This window comes from Lathyrus oleraceus, chromosome 6 (assembly GCF_024323335.1).
Source record: "Lathyrus oleraceus cultivar Zhongwan6 chromosome 6, CAAS_Psat_ZW6_1.0, whole genome shotgun sequence".
In the NCBI taxonomy this organism is placed as follows: domain Eukaryota; kingdom Viridiplantae; phylum Streptophyta; class Magnoliopsida; order Fabales; family Fabaceae; genus Lathyrus; species Lathyrus oleraceus.
The window spans coordinates 291,773,983-291,794,452 of NC_066584.1; the positions used below are offsets into that span (position 1 = coordinate 291,773,983).

Here is a 20,470-nt window from a genome sequence, read left to right on the forward strand (position 1 = left end):
GAATCTAATCATAACTTAGACTCGAGTTGATGTAGTGATTCCTACTCAAGATGCAAGACCAACCAGAAATAGACAGATACCTGCAAGGTTGAATGATTATGAAATCATGTCTGATAATGTAGTGGATGAGGAAGGAGAAATAATACACCTGACAATGTTAGTAGGTGCAGAACCATTGGACTATCAGGATGCAATGCAAGAAAAGGTGTGGAAAGATGAAATGAAGGAAGAACTCAGTTCAATTGAAAAGTGTGGCACATGGAAATTGACTCAACTACCAGAAGGAAAGAAGTCAATTGACATGAAGTGGATTTTCAAAGTAAAACTGAATCCAAAAGGAACAATAGTGAAGCACAAAGCAAGACTTGTGGCAATGAGTTTCCTTCAAAGACAAGTCTCGGATTATTATGAGGTGTTTGCACCAGTATCAGTGCATGAGATTAAAAGACTTGTAGTGAAATTAGTTTGCAGTAGAAGGTGAACATTGTAACACATGGATGTAAAATCTGCCTTTCTGAATGATCCTCTTGATTAATAGGTATAGGTGTTACAACCTCCAGGTGTTGAAGTAAAGGGAAAAGAGAATATGATGTACAGAATATACAAGGCTTTGTGTGGTTTGAAGTAGACACCAAGAGCATGGAACAAAAGAATTGATATTTTCTTCCTCAATCATGATTTTAAAAGGTGTTTAATTGAGTATGGTGTGTAAGTCGAATACAACCAAGATGAAATACTATTGTTGGTATGTTCGTGTGTGGGTGAACTCTTGATAACTGGAGATTCTCAACTTCAAATTAAAGAGCTCAAGAGTACAACGAAGTCAGAATTTGAGATGGTAGACCTAGGTAACATGTCCTACTTCCTTGGTATGGAGTTTTTATACAAATAAGAGGGTATGATCTTGCATCAAGCAAAGTATGTTACTGACTTGCTAAGAAGATTCAACATGTTGGATTGCAATGTTGTCGTGACTCCTGTTGAATCAGGTCAAAAGCTGGAAGGACTTGATGATGAAGAAAAGGTATATGTCATTCTGTACAAGCAATTGGTTGGATCATTGAGGTACATATTTAATAGCCGGCCAAATATCAATTTTGTTGTATGAGTATTGAGCATATTCATGCATGATCCAAGGAAGTCTCATTGGATGGCTGGAAAAAGAGTACTAAAATACATCAATGTAACTTTGAAGCATGGTGTATGCTTTTCATATGGAAGAAAGGAAAGCAAGAAAGATGTGATATGATTTTCATATGGTGCGGTGACAAATTAGACATGAGAATCACAACAGATTATACTTTCAAGTTTCAAGGAGCTTTAATCTCTTGGATCTCCAAGAAGCAACCTATTGTAGCCTTGTCTAGCTGTGAGGTAGAATATATTACTAGTCGTTCAACTGCTTGTCAAGCTTCTTGGATTGAAGTTGTACTTACTGAACTTGGAGTAAACATTCAAATATCAATCAAGTTCCAGGTTGACAACAAATTTGCAACGGACTTAGCAAATAATCATGTCTCTCATGAAAGATCCAAACAGATTGAAACAATGTTTTATTACATAAGGGAACAAGTGAACAAAGGAAGGTTGACAATGAAATATTATCCTACCAATGATCAAACTATTGATATCTTGACTAAACCTGTAAAAGGAGAACAATTCTCCAAACTGAAGGCAGAAATGAGAATAGTGACATTTGATTCAAATCTGCATAATGGAATTTAGTTTTTTAGATATATCACTTGTTGAAAGTTTGAATTAAGAGAATGTGTTGTGTTTTGTGTTGTACATCAATTAAAAAAAACAATTATATGTTCTTTCACTTCATTACTTTTTCTATCTGCTTCTCTTATTTACCTTTTAATGTTCATAATCTTCTAATAACACCAACACCCATTTTAACGACAAATCTTTTCTTTATAAAAAATGGTAGATAAAATATATAGGTGGATCTCAAGTTGGCAAGCAGAGGGACATAATAATCAAATGTTGGATTTATATTGTATGCCATGTGAAGGACCGACCCCTACAGTGACAAGAGTTGTGTACCTACCTCTTTTGTGAGAATGCGTCCAATTCTCTTGATTTCGAATTCCAAAGCATCCTTATTCACATGCTCATAATAAATATGCAAACAACATTTTATTTCTTTCTCAATCATTGGGTCTATATTGTCTTAACCAAATTCACCAACATTGAAAGCAAGAACCATAATGTTCCTTTCGTACGTGGTAGTGTCCTACAGTTCCACGCACACTCATTACACCTCCCTTTGATTAAATAATCATCCCCCAATACTATACAAAAAAAAACATGGGATGGATCCCTCTGAACCCCTTCAACGATACAAAACCCAATAAACTTGTATTTAATTAGGTCGCCGTTGTCCCTTTCTATACACCCCCATTGCAGCTATAGAATCAATTTTATTCATGTGTCAACATCATATTCAATCTAACAGTGACACATGCCTATATATATATATATATATATATATGCAGACATTGTACCACCAAATTATCAATTGCTTATCTTCTGTTTTTTTGCCTTCAACCTTCTCTTGAGCGCTTTACCTAAACAATATCAAAAAATGAAAACACCAACCATCTTAAACAACTTTCTCTTGCGCCAAGCTCCGGCGGCAGTGGCTCCTTTGCCCAAAGTAACCCGATTCGACCGAGAAGTCACGGCCGAACTCGACACCCTTGGTGGTGCAATTGGGTTGACACAATGGCTTGATGCTGCCATCGCCACCCAAAAAATTGCATTGGATTCCCTAGTCAAAATTTCTTATAGAGATGATTCTGATCATGGAGTTGTTGATAAGTACCTAGAAGACAACGTGGAGATTCTTGATGTATGCAATTACTTTGTAGAAATAATTGAGAATATCGATAACTATGTAGACACGTTAAAAATTGTTGTACATCTAGTTGATAGTAACTGTAGTCCAAAGCCTAATAAAGTTGCAGCAAAACGTGCTTTGGAACATTTGAATTCAACGTCATGTCAAATTGTAGAAAAGAGATCAAGCAAAGCATTGAAAAATTTGTTAAGGCAAAAGCTATGCCATCAGGAAACAGATATGAGTGAGATTATGTGTGGTTCTAAGGCTGTGACATTGATGTGTTTAAGGTTTCTTGAACTTGGTTTGTCATTTGATTCAAAAAGTGTAATGTTGCCAAAATTGAAACTTTCTCAGCCTTCAAGCTCTTCATGGTTGAGATTGTTGAATGAATTGGCAAAACAAGTAGAAGCAAGTGTTGATGAGAAGACACCACAGGAAAATAGATCATCTTTGTTGCAGCAGACAGTGGATGCAGCTAGAGAATTGAAGGAACAGATGAAGAGGGAAAAGGAGATGAAATGTTGTGTTGAGAGATTGAAGAAAAAGTGCAAGGAATTGGAGGATGTTGTTGATGTTATAGATGAAAGAGTAAAAGATTTGTATAAATGTTTGATTGATGTTAGGATGACTCTTCTGGGAATTCTTTCACAGCACTGAATTCTTTAGATCTATCTGATTCATTAGAATAGGTAGCTAGATATGTAAATTTTGTGAGATATTTGTGAATATAAATAATAACTTATATATACCTCACTTGTATCAGTTATTTTTACACAATTATGTCTCTAATTATTTTTAGTTTTTGTCATGTTCTCCTCATAAGATTCTTGTAAAGTTCAATTTGTCCTAAAGAGCTATACTCAAATGTCTATGTTAATGTAAAACTTGTTTCTTTCCTAAAGGGAAGAATAGTGAGAATGAGACAATTCACAAAATATTTGTGGTTCTTTGTTAGTAAAAAAGTTCAACCTTCATAAGCATTTTAATGAGCTATTGTAGCTGTCCATTTCAACTCATATTTCAAATTAATATATATGGTTGATGGAGAGTGGAGTATCAATTGTGACCATACTACAGCAAAAGGGAAATGAATTTTAAGAAAATGCATATGCTGGAATGGAATTAGGTTCATATACTTCTATGCACTAAATGCATGTCAAGATACTCATTTCCTTGAACGAACAAGGATAATTTAGAATATATAAATTAAACTTGTAATACACTTTTAAATTTTCTTAGGTACTTTGAGACTTATTAAAGTGGGGAATTTTCCAAGTCCTTTAGAAAAAAAAAGTGAAAAGTTATTATAAATATGGAAAGTTATTTAAGTTTGTTTATTTTATTGAATTGGATTAGGATAGATTCTTGCAACTGGCTATAGGATGTGTGACTAGAAGTTATAGCGGTTGCGGAGTTTGTGTTACTTTATAACAATCTCTAACAGTTATGAGTCACTTGTTTGGCAGGTCAGAAGGTTAAAGACTGTGGAAAAATTTATATCTTGCTCACTCTGTTTCTTAGTGTGGTTGTTGAGTATCTAAACTATCGATTAACATAGAGAGATCAAGTGAGTGTAGGCTTGTTTTGGGATAAACACGGTGAAAGGATAATGTGAGGGAGAGGTGAATCTCCATTGTCGGACCTTCATATTATTCAGTAATTGCATCTCGGATCACCTAGATTTCAGAGGAGTCCGTTCAGAGTATGAGTTTTATCTCTGAATTGGGTTATCAAAGTGTTTGTTGTGTTCTTTAGTGTTCTTGATTGTTTTTGCATTATATTCTATCATATGTGATTGTGTGACTGAAAATTTCTTGCTTGATTGTTTTGGTGTTCGCTTCCACTACACCAAGAAGCCATAATAACTGGCATCAGAGTTCCGGTTGGATACAATCCATGGAGAGAAGTCTAATCGAAGAAGAACGACGATTGATTAAGAGGTGCAATCGTGTTAGCATTCGCAAAGGCGACTCAATCGAGAGTTAGCGCAAGTTAAATCAGAGTTAGTTATGGCAAAGTTCGATGGAAATCATGATTTTGCATTGTGGCTTGTAAATATGTGGGCGTTTCTCGTGCATAAAGAATTGGACAACACATTGAAAAGAGAAACAAAGCTTCCAGCCTTGCTCAACGAGTAGGAGAAATGAGTAATCCTAAGTCGAGCTCATAGTAGGATCATTCTGGATTTGGGGGATAATGTGCTACGTGTTTTGAAGGCGAAAATAATTGTCGGATTATGGTTGAAGTTTGAAAGTATGCATATGACCAAGACTCTAGAAAACTGGTTATATCTAAAGCAACTTCTTTATACGTCAAAGATGCAGCCGATGACATCGATAGAATAACACCTTAATGAATTTAATAGGATTATTCTAGATTTGAAGAATATAAAATTAAATTGGATGATGAGGACCAAGCATTGTTGTTGATCTGGTCTCTTACCAACTCTTATGATACTCTAGAAGATACTCTAATATATGAAAGAGATTTTATATCTCTCGAGGAGGCTTGATGGCCAAAGAATTATCCAAGAATGCGGGTTCCAAGGAAGTGAATACCGAGGAAAACCTTAGTGTCAGAGGAAGATGTTCGAAGAGGCAGCAGAAAGGGAAGAAGAAGTCAAGGTCGATATCCAAGAGCGATGAACCCAGCTGGTTGAAATGTTTCAATTTCCATAAAGAAGGACATTTTAAGAGGGACTGTATGACTAAGAACAAGAAAGTATGAGAAGAGAGCAATGATGCGTATGTGGATTATGTACTTGGCAATGTCCAACACACATGTCAGCATAGAATATGTATTAGATTATGTATACTCCTATGACATGTTTCCGAGGAGAGACTGATTTAGTTATTACAAGGAACATGAAGGCGACCAAGCAACGACGAGGAACAACGCTACATGCAGTGTAATGGAAATTGTTTCAGTTAATATCCAATTGTGTGACGGGACCATCAAGGCCCTGGTGAATATGAGACATGTACCATAACTAAATAAATTCCACTAGGGAAACTTGGTGAATAAAGGCATTGCTTCAAGGCAAAAAACTCAATCTTGAAGATACTAAAGGGATCAATGGTAGTGATTAAAGGGGAATAGGTGAGAAACTACTTGTATGTTTTGAAGGGGAACACAGTAATCGTGGAAGTAAATAGGTGACAATTGGACGATAAGGACCATGAAGCTTATGGCATAAGCAATTGGGTCACATCAGTGAACGTGGTCTTAAGGAGTTATGGAATCAAGGTTTGCTTGGTGAGAACAGGATTGAAGATCTGGATTTCTGCAAGTATTGTGTGCTTGGGAAACAAACACGAGTCAAGTTTTTTTTGGGCATACATAAAACCAAGAACAAGCTTGATTACATATACTAAGATTTATGGGATCCATCTCAGGTTTCATCCCATATTAGGAATAGGTAATTTATTTCCCTAATTGATAACTACAACAGAAAAGTATGGGTATGTCTGCTGAAGAATAAGGATGGTGCATTCAAGACGTTTGTTGAATGGAAGGTCCGGGTTGAAAATCATTATGGGCGAACATCCTCAAATAACAAGACCTACCATTGTACCTCATACCTCTGATACCACCATCAATTGCACAACCAGGAGTATTTTTTGGCTTCCAACTATTACGATCCAATCTCTGAATACAAGGCGGCAATGAACTACTTAACAATATGTACAACATCGTTCAACAACCAAATTCACAAGAAATTAAGGAGAGGTTGTTTTGTCTCGAAGAAGGCATGCATAATGCTCCTCCATATGGGAACACTGCGCAAGAATCTATGTAAAATATAAGCCAAACTAACATCCCTAAGTCGGCCACATCAAGAAGAGATGGAGCTCTGAAATTGAAAATCACCATAAGAGCAAGAAACGCTAGAGTCCTCCTCAAAACCCCAAGGGAGACTGAGGTAGCCATGCTCTTCCACAAGACTAGATAGAAAAACAACCTCCAATGAATCTTCTTAAGAATTCTCTATGAACCCGCATTTAGGATAACCGAATACCGATATCTATGGAGAAACCTCCTAATATGGGCGAATACAAAGGAAATGGATACCCGGACGAGAATGTGCAACTCATCAACAAACGGTTGAAGTATCTCCATGATGACAAAGCCTCCAAATGTAAACTATTCATGCTAACTTTGATTGGATCGATTAGGTTATGGTTCAATGCTCTACCAAACGGGAGCATCAAGTCTTGGACGCACTTCTATGAGAGATTCACCGCTCACTATATTGTCCATAAAAGAAAGCCAGTGACAGTAGCTTCCTTGAGTGGGATTAATTAAGGAAAGAAGGAGTGTGTACATTCTTACAATGACCGATTCATGCAAGTGGCCATGGAAGTAGAGGGAGCCACAAAAGGTTTCAAGTACTAGATATTCGAGAATGGCCTATTGTGGGATATCCTCTTCATACATAAGATGGGGAAAAGTGAAGTGCATACCATGTATGAACTAATTAACATGGCTCAATCTTTCATCAACCTAGAGTAAAAGCTCAACACTCAGTTCAACAACCCGGTCGCTGCCGAATCCAATTCTAGCCTCCTAACGAGGAAGAAGTCTTACTGATGGATAGATGAATTCGACTGGGGAGTGCATGGTCGGTACGAAAAGCCACACATTTAAATGCATCACGGGAAAATATTTATCAAGAGTGTTCTAATACAAAGTTCCGAAAGGGAGGAATTAGATCCCCTTTCCCATCAGAGAGTCATCCTGAATAGACAAGACAAGGTACTGGTACTTTCACAAGGGACACTACCACAAAGTAAATTACTACATACAACTGAAACATGCAATTGAGAGGTTGATAAAAACATGTCGAATATCCGAATAGATGAAGGGAGGAAAAATAAAAATAGAAGAGTCGCCCAAGAGTAAGTCCCCCTTAAAAGTTGTGGATGTTAGGACCAATGGAGAAGACAAGAAGGCTAGAAAGGGGAAACGTTAATACATTGCGGCTATCACTGGAAGGAAACCCCAAGAAAACATAGTGTCTAAGGGAACGATGAAAATAAATATCGTTGAGATATTGGAAGTCCATAAGAAGGATGGAATTACATCGACAAAAACCCATGATCGACCAATGCTAAGGTTCTGAGACTATGAGAATGTCGGGGGAACCCCAAACAAAATCTTTGCCTTAGTGATAATATCTAGGATACAAAATTTTGATGTCTCCCGAATTCTAACAGACGGTGGTAGCTCGTGTGATATCATGTACTCTAAGTTGTTCGAGAATATGGGCCTCTAGAGAGAAATTTTATGGGCGTACGAAGCCTTAGATTTGTCTGTGTTCAATGATACGATAACCCTTCCACATGGTATGTCGAATTAATGATATTTGTAGAAGACATGAAGGACGTACGATCCTACAGCTCACGGTTCCTTGTAGTTCCCTGCAAAAGTGTTTACAATTGCATTCTTAGAAGGCCATTATCAATCCATATTAAACTCAATTGTAGCCATTATCAGTCCATGATACGATAACCCTTCCACATGTTTATAATTGTAGCCTTATCTGTCCATATTAAGTTCAAATACCATAATCTTCGAGGAGAGGCGGTCACAATCAATGTCATTCTCGAAGGGGCAAAGAGAATATTTGAAGCACTCTAGTGAGACAAGAAAAAGGCAAGGCTAGAAATCAATGAGGCATCCCTAACCGAAAAGCTCTGAAGCATGAATGTCCAACCTCCCAAAAGTGGCTAATCTAACGATAAACAAAACAAGAAGAATAAGTGGGTTGGCCATTCTTGAGGCCACAGTGGGTTGGCCACACATCAACCTCGGACTGGGTTTTCACTTGGGAGAGGGAAGAGGAACCAACCTTTGGTCTGGAACAGCCCCAAAGACGTCCAATATGTGGAACCATGTTTTGTAGGTTAGTAATCAAAGAAGATCTCTTGAAGATAAACATTATTTTGATGATGAAAACCAGTCTTTGATGATAACAACCAAAGTCAAGTATAAAACGGTTAAAGATGCAAGCAGACTAAGTAGAGTTTGATAAGTTTAATGATCACTGCAAACATCCTCTGATGATGGCACCTAAATGGAATACACCTCAAGTCTCATCACTAAGTCATGCTCAACTAAGTGTCTAAAAGATAGAAGTACCTAATAAGTCTTAAAGTGTGTGAAAGTTCGGCCTAATATGTATGAGTAAACAGTATATTATAAAAGCATAAGGTATTTCTCGTGAATTTATGCATCTAACCACTCTCTCTCTCTCTCTCACACACACACACACGCACACGCACACACGCACACACGCACACACACACACACACACATATACACACACAAAAAAAGTTTTAAAAACTATTTTTCTTAATAAAATATATCTAAAAATATCTTGAAGTTGTGCCATATTAGTTGGGAGTTGACAAAATAGTTCTGGGATTTTTTTTTTGTAGTGGGCAATCGATTGGAACTTATGCCCAATCAATTGGGTTAATGCAAAAATACGCCTTAAACATTTAGGACAATATCTTAATGAATGATAACGACTATAGATCTTTTATTTTATTTTAAAACCTTCTAAATGATTAATTAAAGGTCAACCAATCAATTGAAGCATGATGTCAATTGATTGGCTCATTAACTTCTGCCACAAAAAAATTTCTTTTTTGTGTCAACCTCAAGCCTATAAATAGAGATCCCTTCTCTCATATTTTAATATCTAGAATCGTGAGTTCTCATATCGCACTCCTTACTCTCTCTCTCTCTAAAAAAAATATTTTTCTTACTCTCTCTCACTTAGAAATTTAGCAATAGTGCTTTCGAGAAAGGACTTTTGCAAGTGTGGAAATTTTATAACTTTAGAAGGGTAGTATTGTAAATTCACCAAGGAACATTTTTACCTTGGTTGAATAATTTATACAATTAGGTATTTTTTATTTGGGTTTGAAGCTAAACCCTTAAAAGCTTTGGTTTGAGGATTTAGTTGTTAAGCCGACGTTTCGGTTCGAAGGCTCAGTGATCGGTAAAATAGCAAGTGTACTATTTACACCAATGTAGTAATAAAAGGGGGTTATCCCGAGTATCGGTCTCGAGGACTGCGTAGAAAGTATCAATTTTTATAATAATTCAATTAAACAAAAGTTCATATGGGGTTGGATGTTTGTTTTCACAATTTATAAGGAATAAAAATATAAAGCGTATAAAACTCTTTTAGTCGATATAAGAAATAATGCTAAGGCCAGGTGTATGAATTACTGTGTATTCCATTTTTTCCATATCATATAACATCGATGCTATTATAATTCAAAACAGTTTCTCCAGAGTAGTTTTCTCTAATTCCTTAGCCAAAACCATTTAACAGGCAATTTCACTCCTAATTCCTTAGTCAATCAAATTGCTGTTAAGAAATATTTATTTTATCAAGAATTTACGGTAACCACAGTTTGATCTTCATTCCTAAGTGATTAAACGCGGGTTTTATTATACAACAGTGATAAGGCGGTTTTTCCGACCTAAACCTTAACCAGAAATCAGAATTTCATTTGTTCGATAAAATTAAGCATTAAGCATGTTGTATAATAATTTGAATTACGAAAGCATCACTGATTATAAGAACATGGATAAAATATTCATACAGTAGCAATTCAGGGACACCCCCTAGCATTGGGGGGTTTAGCCTCTCATAATATTCAAAGACAAAAGATTACAAATTAAAGACATTACAAGTTGTTGTTGATGAACGTTGATCTTCAATTTCTTCCGATCTTGAAGATCTCTTCTCTTCTCCACACCTTGTAAGGTTGCTTCCTCTTTTTCGTATCTTTCCTTTTCACGATCCAAAAGTCCTTTTTTCAGTGCTTCCCATCCAACTAAATAGTTTCCAAACAACTAAAAATAATGTCAAATGCCCAAAATGCCCTCCGGATGTCCACAGGAGTAAAAATTAGAAAAATTAGAATTTTGAGCGAAATGGCCAACACGGGTCGTGTCAGATGACACTGCTGCCCGTGTTGGCTCCTCTGTAGGTTCACAAGACACGCCCTGCTGACACGGGTCGTGTCAGGTAACACGAGCACCCGTGTCAGCCCACTGTTTTACTGGGTTTTTGCTGGCTGTTCTGCACATGCTGACACGGGCACCCGTGTCAGCCCCCTTGTTTTGTCCATTTTTCGCTTTTCCTTCAGTCTCTAACCTCCCTTCTTCCGGTACACACTTTCGGACTTTTAATCAAACCTGGAAACCAACATTCTACATAGCAACGCATAAAATGCGACAAAAATGCAAAAAACTACTAATGAAACATAAAACAAACGGAAATTCATACAATGCAATAAACTGAAGAAGTCACTAAAATAAAACGCAAAAGTTACCGATTCATGAAGATTCTATGCTGGATAGATGATGAAAACTGAGTGTAAATGGTGGCCGATCACAACCCCAAACTTATCTCATTGCTTGTCCTCAAGTGATGCAAGAGACAAAACGGAGGTCAACCATGGATTCTATTCTTTCTTCAACACAACTGATGTTATTCGCAACTTGGTTTTCTCCTTCCCGATAAAGTTTCAGGTTCACCCATTCGACATTTTCCACTGCCTTATCATTTCAGAGAGTTTTTTTACCTATAAGTTTCTTCACACTACTCACCAAATCTCTCGAGGTTAAAGTGTTTAGCACTCAATAAATCAAGGTATGCAATATCAACTCTTACTTTTGAATAGATTCTATGTCAACTGCACAAACACAATTCACACACTTTAAGAGGTCTTCAGGGTTGTAACGGGGCTTAGGTACGGTGGGAGAGTAGACAACAAAATGGATTACAAAAGGTTTTACAACTCGGCATTCATGTTTTCGTTTTTCTTTGTGTAAAAACTTTATTTTTGGGGTGTCGTCAAATCTTTACTCTTTTTCCACTCAACTTCATTTTAATGCATGAGTCTATTTCTAAGGCAAGTGCTTATTTTTTTCATTTCTTTTTCTTTTTTTTCTGGTAGAAGCGGATGTTTCTACACACTTTTTCTCTTTTTTTTTTCTTTTCCTTGCACTTGCCATTTTTCAACAGCATTTTCAATTTACGGATGCATACCCCAAACTTATCTTTTTGCACAAGTTTTACATTACACAGTCATGCCGAGCTAGGGTAGGGAGTGTATGGCTAAGGGTTAACATGATGGTTTACACAAACAAAGGGTTACAGGATCAAAGTGGTTAACAATGGATGAAAACAACATTAAGGGTGGCTAGAAAGGCTCAAAGGTGGAAAACAAACAACGTGCCTCAATGTGTGTTTTTGTATTGTGTTATATCAGTAGAACTTACGCAAAATTAGAGAGATAGAGTCATACCTGAATGCGCTCTTTTTGTGTTTGGTTTTAGCTAAAATATCACCATTTTGGGTAAGCTTGCAGACTTCAAACATTCTTTATGATAGACAACTTCTTTATCAGATTGGGCTTACCTTCTCCTTTTTTGGTCTGGATTTCCAAGTTGCGTCCAACCTTTTGTTTCTCAACTGTGTCACCTTCCATGTTGCCTCGGGAGAAAGTTCGAGATCGCGTCTTTTACTCACTGTCCACTAGTCTCTCATTTCTCCAGCATCATCTACTTTCATCTGTAACTTACAAAAATAAAAACAACAACACAACGACGAACAAAATAATACACAGACACAATAAAAAATAAAGTTTAAATCAATTCAATTAAAAACCTCCCCACACCTGAAACAAACATTGTCCACAATGTTTAAAGTTAAGATATGAGGAGCACTTACAACGATTATTGAGGAGGTGGTGGCGGGTATGGATAATGCAACATCATACGTTGCATCATTGCGTTCATCTCGTCCAAAACCGTCCCTTGACGGCGCTGTTCAGCTCCAAACCTGGTGAGCTCTTCACCTTGCCTGGATTGCTCAGTGCGAAGGTGGCCAATCTCATCCTGGATCCATCTCCATTGGTCTGATGGCATGGAGTAGGATCCAGAGGCTTGAGTTGGTTCTGACGGTTGTTGGAAAAAAGGTTCCTCGGTGCTCGGTGCACCATCCATCGGTTCATCTGCAGTAAAAGAGTCAAACAAATCTTCGTCCCCTTCTTCCGGTTCGGGACAATCATAGAGCCAGTTGGCTCTGTTAGTGATACTAATAAACTCGTAAGCAAGTAAATCAAGAACATGTACTTTTTGGCACAAAAGAGAGTAGTAGTCTTGTTTTACCGTGATCATGCCTTGCTGGATCAAGGCTTCCATGTCCAGTTTGCTTTTACCTGACACCTGGGGGAAGTCAACTAGAGCAGCACCAAATCCGAAGTGGTCGGCAATTTGAGTAATCATGTCGCCAACAGAAATGTCGCCTGAAGTAGCGCGACCAACTCTCCCTAAGTAGTCGGCTGCAAAGGTCATACATTGATCGGAGCCTGGGATGCCATGCTGTATAGGAAGAACAGCTCTCTTTGTGTGGCCACACCTGTGCTGTCTCCACGACCAAAAATTGTATATGTCAGTGCCTTTTGTGCATATCTGAAATATGGGTTATGGATACCCGATGCCTTTTCCCCTTTGGACACATGTTTATTATTACCTGTGATGGCGGTCCAAAATTCCGCCGGGACAAATGTATCGGGCACCACTCTAGGTCCTACGATTGGGAGTTTTAAGATCCTCCCTAACTCATCCACAGTCAGTTCCAAATCAGTATTGAATAGACGAAAGTGCAACATACCGTAATATTCTTTTTCTATGCCGTTCCACCTGTTCTTCAGCTTAAAATCGATGGTTCTCAGAAATTCCAGCGTGATGCGCGCAAATGTAGGCACTTCCAGCTGCATAAATTCCAGCATCCTTAGGGTGTGGAACATGCAGTGTACTTCCGCTTGCAATCCCAGTTCTTGCAGTGTGTCATTACACATATACTTCGTAGGGGTGAGTTTCCTTTTTATATGAACCGCATACCTTTTCTGATGCTCCAGGCTCTCGAACACAATGTCGTGCTCGTTCGGGGTTCTCCGTGCTCTTTGTCTGGGACGAGATGATTCTCCCACATTTTTTGTTTTTTCACCACGTCGAGACATATTGTACCTGCACACAGTAAAAAGACACAAAAATTTGGAAGGAAAGATTAAGTGAAAAATATTACCGTAGGAGTGCCGAGGGTAGGGAGCGGTGAACTCTTTGAGAAGATGGGTGGAGAATCGACCGAGATTGGTGGTGAAAAGAGGTAGCTCCAGAGTGAAACTTATGACGGAATTAGGTCGTATTTGAGAGAAAGAAGGTGGAGGTGAAGAATATGAAGGTAATGTGTGAAATGAGGAAAGAATTGGTGATTGGGTGTATTTATAGGGTGATTTTCGGAGGTGGGACCCTCCTCCAACGGTCAAAAATTCATAGTGAAAGGTGCCCAACGACTCTTTTTTTCAAAAAAAATTCACTATCGCGCGAGCTGACACGACCGTGTCAGCTGACACGGACGGTCGTGTCAGCGCAACACGCCCTCCTGACACGGGCCGTGTCATTCCCAGAAGCGCTTAAAAACAGCTTTTTTGGTCCAGGGCTGACACGGGCGGCCGTGTCAGGCCCCTGGAAATCCACTTTTCCAACTCCAGATTCCTCTTCCTGACACGGGCCGTGTCAGCTGAGACGGGCGCCCGTGTCAGGCCCCTGTTTTCCCATTTTTCTTGATTTCTTTTTCTTGTGCTGTGCAAGGCTCTAGCTTCCGAATTTTCAGAGATTCGCTGCGATCGCTACCTTTATCTCCTCTATGAAACACTGTTTACACCTGCAAGTAGAAAACACACTACCAAACAAAGAAAATGATTAGATACAAAAACGTGGGTTGCCTCCCACGCAGCACTTAGTTTAACGTCGCTTGGCTCGACGGTTGCGCATCTTATCAGACAAGATGAACAACATCAATTTGGCCCACAGCTTGCCCCATGTTGTACGGCTTCAATCTCTGGCCATTCACTTTTAAAATATCTCCATTGGAAGGGTTTTTTATTTCAACTACTCCATGAGGATACACTTTGTGCACCACAAACGGACCTGACCATTTCGATCTCAATTTTCCAGAGAACAACTTCATTCTTGAATTGAAAAGTAGTACCCTTTGTCCTTCCCAGAACTCTTTCCTTTGGATTCTTCTGTCATGCCATTTCTTCGTTTGATCTTTGTAGATCTTCAAATTTTCATATGCCAGGTTCCAGAATTCTTCCAACTCGTGGAGTTGAAGGATTCGGGATTCTCCTGCTTTCTCAAGATCCAAGTTAAGGAATTTGGAAGCCCGCAAGGCTTTGTGTTCCAGTTCCAAAGGTAGATGACATACCTTACCATAGACCAATTAATATGGGGACATACCAATCGGTGTTTTGAAAGCAGTGCGATATGCCCATAGTGCATCATCAAGCTTACTCGCCCAATCCTTGCTTGAAGCATTAACCGTCTTTTCTAGGATTTGTTTCAGTTGCCGATTCGACACTTCAACTTGACCACTTGTTTGCGGGTGGTATGGAGTGGCTATCAAGTGTTTCACATTGTATTTCAAGAGTAGCTTCTCCATTAGGTGATTTAAGAAGTGAGTTCCTTCATCACTAATAAGAGCTCTTGGCACTCCAAACCTGACGAATATGTTTTCTTTCAAAAACTTGACCACCACTTTTGCATCATTTGTAGGTAGCGTGACTGCTTCCACCCACTTGGATACATAATCCACCGCCACCAAAATGTAGTTCTTTCCAAATGACGGTGGAAACTGACCAATAAAGTCAATACCCCATACATTAAAGATTTCAACTTCCAGCATGGGATTTTGTGGCATCTGATTTCTTTTCGAAATATTTCCCATCCTTTGGCATTTATCGCACTCTTTGATCATTTGTTGAGCATTTTTGAATAGTGTCGGCCAGTATAAACCTGATTGGAGGACTTTAGCAGCAGTTCTATCACCACTAAAGTGTCCACCATAGTCCGAATCGTGACAGGCTTTCAGCACATCCCTCTGTTCTTCTTCTGGAACACATCTTCGGACCAAACTGTCTATTCCCTTCTTGTACAAAAAGGGGTCGTCCCACAGATAGAACCTGCAATCATGAACAAACTTTTTCTTATGGTTAGAGTCAAAATCATTCGGGATCACCCCACCCACTAGATAGTTCGCATAGTCTGCGAACCAAGGCATTCCAATAACAACAAGGATGTGTTCATCAGCAAACTCATCCTTTATTGGGCGCTTTTCCTCATATTCTTCTATTGGGGACATCCGGGAAAGGTGATCTGCTACAGTGTTTTCGCACCCTCTTTTGTCCTGGATTTCCACATCAAACTCTTGGAGGAGCAGGATCCACCGCAACAGTCTTGGTTTCGAGTCCTGTTTAGCAAACAAATACTTCAAAGCAGCATGGTCAGTATAAACAATGACTCTAGAACCCAACAGATATTGCCTGAACTTGTCAAAGGCATAAACTACAGCTAACAACTCCTTTTCGGTAGTTGCATAATTCATCTACGCAGGGTTTAACACATGACTCGCATAATAGATAACATGCAGGAGCTTATCCCTTCGTTGCCCAAGCACCTCCCACTGTGATGTCACTCGCATCACACATAATCTCAAAGGGTAGAGACTAGTCAGGAGCAATGACAATAGGTGATGTCACCAATTTATTTTTTATTGTTTCAAAAGCAATGGCACAGTCTTTATCAAAAATGAAAGCCTTATCCTTAACCAACAGGGTAGTTAAGGGTTTAGCTATCTTTGAGAAATCTCGGATGAACCTGCGGTAGAAACCCGCATGTCCTAAGAAGCTTCTTATACCTTTTTCATTCACAGGAGGTGGCAGCTTTTCGATTACCTCAATCTTGGCTTGGTCCACTTCTATCCTTTTGTGAGAGATTTTGTGACCTAAGACTATTCCTTCTCGAACCATGAAGTGACATTTCTCCCAATTGAGGATCAAATTGGTCTGTTGGCATCTTTCTAAAACAAGGGAAAGGTTAGTTAAACAATTATCAAAAGAAAAACCAAATACCGAAAAGTCATCCATGAAGACCTCCATATGCTTTTCAAGCATGTCCGCAAAAATGGAGGTCATGCATCTTTGCAAGGTGGCTGGAGCATTACATAACATGAATGTCATTCTTCTGTATGCGAAGATACCATAGGGGCACGTAAAAGCTGTCTTCTCTTGATCTTCCGGCGCAGCAACTATCTGGTTGTATCCAGAGTATCCATCAAGGAAACAATAGTACTCATGACCTGCCAACCTTTCAGACATCTGATCAATGAATGGTAGCGGAAAATGATCCTTTCTGGTTGCCAAATTCAACCTCCTGTAGTCGATTCACACACGCCAACCCGTGACCGTCCTAGTAGGAAGTAACTCATTTTTTTCATTCTTTATAACTGTAGTTCCCCCTTTCTTCGGGACCACATGCACCGGGCTCACCCAAGAGCTGTCGGAAATGGGATAATCAACCTGGCGTCTAACAGTTTAACAAACTCTTTCCTGACCACTTCCTTCATCACGGGATTTAGTCTTCTTTGTGGTTGCACCACCGGTTTGTGACCATCCTCCATGAGAATTTTATGCATGCACACTGTAGGGATAATTCCCTTCAGGTCTTCTATTGCCCATCCCATGGCACTTTTGTGTTTCTTCAACACCTTGAAAAGTTTGTCTTCTTGAGAAACCTCTAAATGAGAGCTTATAATAGCCAGGCATTTCTTTTCGGGATCTAGAAAAATATACTTGAGATTGTCAAGTAACTGTTTCAGCTCAGCCACTTTCTTGGTCTCATCTTTCTTTTCTTCAACTTGAGGTTCCCTTAAGTTTTCCCATCTGAGTGATCGGGATCCCTTAATGGGCTGTTGTGTTGCCATCAGGGTTACCACTTCCATCTCCTCGTCACCCACTTCTTGAGTGTCTTCAAAAATTGAGAGACTTAGGACTCTCTCCAAGGGTAATTTTTGTTACCCTAGGTGATTTTCTTGCAGAACCATTTGATCAATAACCTCTATGTGTTGGTTGGTGGCCACATCATCTTTGTATTTCATGGTGTTACGCACATCAATTTTTAACTCTTCATCATAAACCTTTAGAGTCATGGTGCCTTCTTCTATATCTCTTCATCTTCTGGCATTTCTAAGATCACAAAGTCTACCGGAAAGACAAACTTATCAATCTTCACAAGAACGTCTTCCACCACTCCATAAGGTCTCTTCACAGAGTGGTTAGCAAATTGAAGTGTCATTCGAGTATCCTGTACTTTTCCAATCCCCAACCTCTTGTAAATGGATAAAGGCATGAGGCTCACACTTGCCCCCAAGTCTATAAGGGCCTTCTTGAAAGATCTATCCCCGATAGTGCAAGGGATAGTCACCGAGCCTCGATCTTTTTTCTTTATCGGGATCTTCATACCCTGCAAAATAGCACTGCAAGTTTCGGTTAGTACAATAGAGTCAGCGTCAGTGCTCCTCTTTTTTGAAATAATGTCTTTCATGAATTTAGCATAAGAGGGCATTTGCTCAAGTGCCTCCAAGAACGAAATGTTGATTTCAAGCTTTTTGAACATCTCCAAGAACTTTTCAAAGTTCTTCTCGTGTTTCTCCTTCTTCTTATTTCTTGTTGGGAACGGGAGTTTGACAACCGACTTTGATTCACTAACTTTTTCTTTAGCTACCGGTTCAGGTACTGTCACCTTCTCACTAACAACTTCATTCTCTTTTATCTCCAAATCAACTTCAAGCAATTGGTCTCCTTGTTCATCATCTTTTTCGGGGACTTCTTTTGCCTTACCACTCCTTGTGGTAACAACACTCACATTATTATGCTCTCGTGGATTCGTAACTGTAGCACTCGGTAATGCACCTGGTGTTTGTGAACCCGCAAGTTATTGAGCAATCTGACTCATTTACACTTCCAGATTTTTTATTGAAGCACTAGTGTTTCTCAGATTACTTCTAGTCTCCTCTTGAAATTGAGAACTTTGAGCTGCCATTTTTTCAATGGCAATTTCCCAATCTGCTTTTCTAGGAATCTGTTGTTAGAATTGTTGTTGAGATGGATGAAACTGCTGTTGCTGGTAAGGATGCTGTTGTGGTGGACGGTATTGCTGTTGTGGTTGACTTTGATACTGGGTGGGCACTTGCTTATGAGCATTTCCTTGCTGGTCCTTCCAGGAAAAATTTGGATGATTTTTCCATCCAGGATTATATGTATTGGAGTACGAATTATTCTACTTCAGAAAATTAATCTCTTCAACCTGTTGAGCAGTTGCCACACAATGCATCACAAAGTGAGGACCTCCACAAATTTCACAACTAACAACTTGAATAGGTTGGACCGGTTGCACTTGTGCCACAGTTTGCGTGTCGAGAGTCATTTTCTTGAGCCTTCTCTCTACTTCAGTTGTTATTTGATCTTCCATCTTCACAACTTGATTTGCCAATTTAAGATCAATGATACCTTTGGGTTGACTTACACTGCGATCATAGAGTTCCAAATGTTCATTTGCTGCAATGGCTTCAATGATTTTCTTTATTCCAGTGGCTGTTGTAAAGTTTGTTGAGCCACCGGCAGCTGTGTCTATGAGTTGCTTAGTCTTCATTCTTAGTCCATTCACAAAATTTTGCATTTGTTCAGTTGCATCCATGTTATGAGTAGGACAGGAAACCAACAGCCGCTTGAACCGCTTGTAAACGTCTCTGAGTGACTCTCATTCCTTCTGTTTAAAGTTAACAATATCATATCTCTTACGGATATACACAGAAACAGGGAAGTACTCATTCAGGAATGTTGTCTCCATTTGTTGCCAAGCTGTTATGCTTCCCGTGGGTAAAGAGTAAAACCACTCTTCGGCATCTTCCGACAGTGTAAACGGGAACATAACCAACTTTTTTGCTTCTTCTGAGTGTCTCTCAATTTTCAACGATGTCGTCATGGTCAGAAATCTTTGTAAATGCTTGTTGGCATCTTCATTGATTTTTCTAGAGAATGGTCTTCTCTCAAGTTGACGAATCGTTGACGGGTGCAGCTGAAAGTGATCAACATTTACCGGTTGGTTTACAATTGTTAACCTTCCAGTAGGAGCATTTGCACCCCCATAGTCACCCAAAAGTCTCTCTACAGGAGGTGGTGGGGCTTCACCCTGTGGTTCAGCAATTGGTTCAGAAACAGCTTCTGAGTCTTCTGAATGAACAAAAATAGCTTCTTCTTTTTCGGACTCAGAAACAATAGGTGCTGATTCTGAAAGTTCCAGCCTAGCTTTTCGTCGTCTTGCACGCAATAATCTTTCGGGTTCTGCGTCAAAAAGAAATTCAGCTGAGGCCTTACCTTGCATACACAGATTAGACAATTATTAGATTAACAATAAAAATAAAAAAATTTAGCTGCAGAGCAACAAAATTCCAATTGAATTATTTTTCAACTTATACATTTGGGAGTCCCCGGCAACGGCGCCAAAAACATGATCGGTAAAATAGCAAGTGTACTATTTGCACCAATGTAGTAATAAAATGGGGTTATCCCGAGTATCGGTCTCGAGGACTGCGTAGAAAGTATCAATTTTTATAATAATTCAATTAAACAAAAGTTCATATGGGGTTGGATGTTTGTTTTCAAAATTTATAAGGAATAAGAATATAAA

The 20,470-nt window shown here is 39.0% G+C and overlaps 1 protein-coding gene across 1 annotated transcript in view; it reads left to right on the forward strand.

Annotated features, from left to right (window-relative positions):
- Positions 1 to 2,520: 2,520 nt before the first annotated feature.
- Positions 2,521 to 20,470, forward strand: part of LOC127097719 (uncharacterized) — a 30,012-nt gene continuing 12,062 nt past the window's right edge. Inside the window, exon 1 of the mRNA XM_051036215.1 lies at positions 2,521 to 3,135. Coding sequence (XP_050892172.1) covers positions 2,591 to 3,135 — 545 coding nt within the window. The 5' untranslated portion in view covers positions 2,521 to 2,590. The remainder of the gene's footprint in view (positions 3,136 to 20,470) is intronic.